The sequence below is a fragment of the Triticum dicoccoides genome, chromosome 5B (assembly GCF_002162155.2).
Source record: "Triticum dicoccoides isolate Atlit2015 ecotype Zavitan chromosome 5B, WEW_v2.0, whole genome shotgun sequence".
Taxonomy (NCBI): domain Eukaryota; kingdom Viridiplantae; phylum Streptophyta; class Magnoliopsida; order Poales; family Poaceae; genus Triticum; species Triticum dicoccoides.
Genome location: NC_041389.1, coordinates 617,745,347 through 617,749,197, shown reverse-complemented (window position 1 = coordinate 617,749,197; position 3,851 = coordinate 617,745,347). Strand labels below are relative to the sequence as shown.

Genomic DNA, 3,851 nt, shown 5'->3' with positions numbered 1-3,851 from the left:
GACCGGTACAGACGTACTCCTCCTACGACGCAAAGCCGCAGCGGCCTCTGAGCGGGACACGTCGCTTCTGCTAGCATCGCACGCGACGCAAACACAGCCCTGCTTAATCATCTGCAGCGGCGATACAGTAAGTATAATTCCTTGCATGTATCCAGTCTTAAACGGGCGAATGAGACAGATGGCCAGCTATAGTAGCGTACGTAGATGACGCGACGCCGAGACAAAATGATATGATGGTGGAGACACGGGACCAAATCATAGAGGGGAAATTAAAAGGCAAATCATAGAGGGCAGCTTTAGGGTGTCAGCGTGTGAGTGATGTGAGCCTCTGATCGATCTTGCGACGCACGACCGAGTAGGACAGAGTGGTCGAGTGTCACGTCTGCGCTCGATGGGAGTCTGTTCAGGTGGGACTGTCGTCTGAGTACCGGATTTTTCAAGAGGAGGAAAAGCATGCTTCGACATCGGCACGAAACTGAAACATTATATGTATTCATTCATACAACATCATGGAATCCATGGTATGGCGCTTTACATACACATATATCAGTTTTTACACGGCTCTAGTTTTCCTCGAGGGCGCCGTCAGAGCGCTGGCCTGAATTGCACGAACATGTCGGTGAACCATGGCCTTACCGTATATCCTCAGCAGTCATCAAGCGTTTCATGCTCCAAGTATGTGTATGAAATCTGAAGCTGCTACGCATTTCATGCTCCGTCCAAGTGTCGAGTGTATGAAACCTGAAGCTGCTACTATGCCATTTCCCTCGAGACAGGGTGCGCAGACGGAACGCCGCGGGGAAACCTCTGGCCAGGGTGCTGTACTGCTAGCTGCACGGCAGAGGGAGTACTTGGAGCATTATCTCAACCGCATGTTGTTACAGGTAAAAGAAACAGGATATTTCCTTCTGGCTTTACAGGGAGGTTACTGTCGATCAGAGCGTGTACCTTACACAAAGAAAAAACTATGAACAGAAGCTTAGTTATTGCCGTTTTTCCTGCTCCAAGATAGGTAAGCAGCATCACCATGTGGCCTGCAAATTCATCAGCTATGAGAAACAGATCTAGCCAATCCACAAACTACAGTGTGTACAGCGTATGTGAATGTACATGCAATTGAACAATCGTCACTAGGAGGTTTTGTTAACTGCTGCGTAATTACAGTGTTAGGCTGTTATGACCGGGGAATCAAAGACTAGTAGTATTATCGCCTTCAGACAACATGCTCTAAGAGAGATATGGACAAAGTGGAAGATGGTCACAAAGGATAATTCGAAACATTCACCTTATCGATTACCTTGGGATTTTCACATGGATCAGAGCAAAGAGAATCGACAAGAAAATGCTCGAGGAACCAGTGATAAGATATGCATATCCAAGAAAGTCATTCTTGCCACCTAGCCAGGTTGATGTTGTAAGAACCAGGCTTTTCTTTCCACCAAAGCTGTAGGTATTGTAATTGTTTGTTATGTGCATGGTAATGATTTCATCAGCTTGTATATCCTCTTCGATGACACCATACAGCTTTCGAAACTGGGGAAGAGCAGCTGCGCGCATCCACACGATAAGATCTTCCTGATTGCTTAGCTGACAAAAGGACGTTGTTCAGTTAAAATGGAAGAAAACTAGCATTAACTTGTCTTCTTAAGGAAAGATGTAGACTAATGCATGAGCAACCAACAACACTCTAGATATAGAAGTACTCACTGGTATATCAGGGTCAAGTTTTCCTCCTCCAATCAAAGATCCATTCTGAAAGTTGAAAGGATAGACATCCTTGCCATACTTATGCTCCCGATCACTTCTCCATGAAATATTTTTCCGATCAACCACTATTCCCATGGATCCACGGGTAAAATCATAAGTATCATTGAACAAGCTCCAGGCAATCAATCCACAGGGAACAATTGGAAGGCCGTCGCTCTTTTCTATTGGACTGCATGAGCTATCAGTGTATTTCAGCCCATAGCGTAGTTGCTTGTCGCTTCTACTTTTGATATACCTGTTCAGCATTAACAGATTCCTTTTGTTTCAGCAAGAGAGGACATAGTGTTTCTTTTTCCAAGACTCTGAGAAGTAAATTTAACCAATCGTGTAATTACCTACGATGATTCTGGTAGAAGTTGTCGAGTTCATAATACACATAAATTGGAGCTTTCATGTGGTATTGTACCTGTAAATATACACTCTCAAGTCTCAACGTTTTTCTGAAGAATGAACATACAAGTAATAGAAATATTAGGAAGATAGGACAAGAAAAACAGTAATATGTGCCTGATGTAATCTCACAGTCCCAAACTGAACATCAACTTCTGATTAGATACATGAAAAGTAAATAGGAGAAATGATGTCTGACTAGATCTGATAAGAAACTACCTTCACTTTCTGAATGCATTCCTTCGAAATCGAGCTGTCTTTGATATAGGCCTGCTTATTGCTTCTGTAAGCATTAGGTACACAATCAATATCATAACGGTGAACGATTTCTGCAACCTGCACGCCCAGAGCAGGAGTGCACATTTAGTATGACAACCAAACTAATGCCAATTCAGCATCTATCAGACAGAAAAGAAATCAATTATTACTCTGTTTGAAGCTTGAAGACAAATTAGTCCAAGCGGTACAAAAATAATCCCAATTATCAAGAAAATGGCTATCACCTGCAACAACGGAAGTAATGCCATATAAGGGTAGGAGTACTATGCAAATACTTAATGCCATATGTAAAAACCTATATTTAGGGTCAGTGCCAGCTTACGTATCCTGGTGTCATTGCCGGTTTCCAAGCTGGAAGATCCTGCTGGGTGAACTTATAGAATACTGCAAAACCGACATGATCAACCTAGATAGCATCAGGTGGGAAGAAACCTATAATCTGTAAGTGCGTAAACGACATTCACTGTCCTGCTGTGCAAGAAACAATTTCAGTATGGAGTTGACACAACGAAGCTTGCTGATAGCGCATCAACATTTTACATTTGCATCTCCCTCGATCTAGATGATGATGTGGATTGCCTATGTCCTCACTCGATTGACCCTATGCAAAATGGCCTCTGAATGATATGAAACCCAACTAACATAGCACGCCCACACCCAAGATCACCAAAGTCAAGTGACGACCGTAGCACGCAGAGGTAAATCCACATATGGCAGCTAAGATGCATTCGTCGCACAAATTTCTCGAGATCGCAGACAGCTACCAGCCCTAGCATACGGAGCCACCTACTCACGCAGACGGATGCGCTGCACAGCTCATCAGCGGCCGAATCGAAGCGAGCGGCGTGATCAAAACCTGGCTCACCTCCCGATCTCGCCGGGCGCCCTCCGCGCGGGGCGGAGCCTGCGGACGACGAGGTGCCCGCCTCGTCCATCGCGGCCGCGAGCTCGCCGCGCGAGCCCCGTAAGCTCGCCGGAGTCCGTACTTCGCAGGGTATCGGAGCAGGTCGCGGGCGAGAGATCGGGGGAGAGGAGCCGGAGATGAAGAAGAGATGCTGCAGGTGGGAGAGCCCACGGGTCGTCAGGTCAGCACGGAGAGAGAGTGACGAGGGATACGGGCCTGAGCTAGGCCCGGTGGATAGCTTTGGGCCTGGAAAGGTGGGGCCCATGATCGGCCCAGTTATTGTGGGCTTTGGGTTGAGCGGGCCGTGAGGTTGACGGCGTGAGACGGGGCTAACGACCGGTGGCACCGCCGTTAATTCGCTCTGCGCGTCGCGGTCAGGAGCTCATTTCCCCATTTCGCCCCAGGAGAGGGAGAGAGGCGCCGGAGAGAGAGAGAGAGAGGGGAGATGCGGGAGGAGGTCAGGAGCTCGTCGGGGGCGGCGGCCGAGCCGCAGTTCGCCGTCGTCCGGTCG

At 47.3% G+C, this 3,851-nt stretch overlaps 1 protein-coding gene across 2 annotated transcripts; it reads right to left on the bottom strand.

Annotated features, from left to right (window-relative positions):
- Nucleotides 1-454: 454 nt before the first annotated feature.
- LOC119312093 (putative ALA-interacting subunit 2) lies at nucleotides 455-3,501 on the bottom strand. 2 transcript variants are annotated; one of them, XR_005151233.1, is made up of 9 exons: nucleotides 3,302-3,501; nucleotides 2,759-2,820; nucleotides 2,586-2,660; nucleotides 2,377-2,493; nucleotides 2,103-2,173; nucleotides 1,708-2,002; nucleotides 1,286-1,587; nucleotides 949-1,034; nucleotides 455-831 (listed from the first exon to the last, which is right to left on the bottom strand). XR_005151233.1 is itself a non-coding variant. In XM_037587828.1 (9 exons), the coding sequence occupies exons 1-8, from the start codon at nucleotides 3,369-3,371 to the stop codon at nucleotides 980-982; spliced, it is 1,035 nt and encodes a 344-aa protein (XP_037443725.1). In that variant the 5' UTR covers nucleotides 3,372-3,499; the 3' UTR covers nucleotides 455-831; nucleotides 949-979. The 2 variants fall into 2 exon arrangements, 1 of the variants encoding a protein (XP_037443725.1); XM_037587828.1 differs by having other exon boundaries at nucleotides 1,298-1,587; nucleotides 3,302-3,499.
- Between the last annotated feature and the right edge of the window lie 350 nt (nucleotides 3,502-3,851).

What these genes read in the sequence shown, in the direction of transcription:
- LOC119312093 (XM_037587828.1), bottom strand. Translation starts at nt 3,371, where the DNA reads ATGGACGAGGCGGGCACCTCGTCGTCCGCAGGCTCCGCCCCGCGCGGA. An exon ending in CGGCAATGACACCAGGATAC is followed by an intron (nt 2,661 to 2,758) that starts GTAAGCTGGCAC and finishes CCGTTGTTGCAG; the next exon opens with GTGATAGCCATTTTCTTGAT. An exon ending in TTCTACCAGAATCATCGTAG is followed by an intron (nt 2,003 to 2,102) that starts GTAATTACACGA and finishes AATGCTGAACAG; the next exon opens with GTATATCAAAAGTAGAAGCG.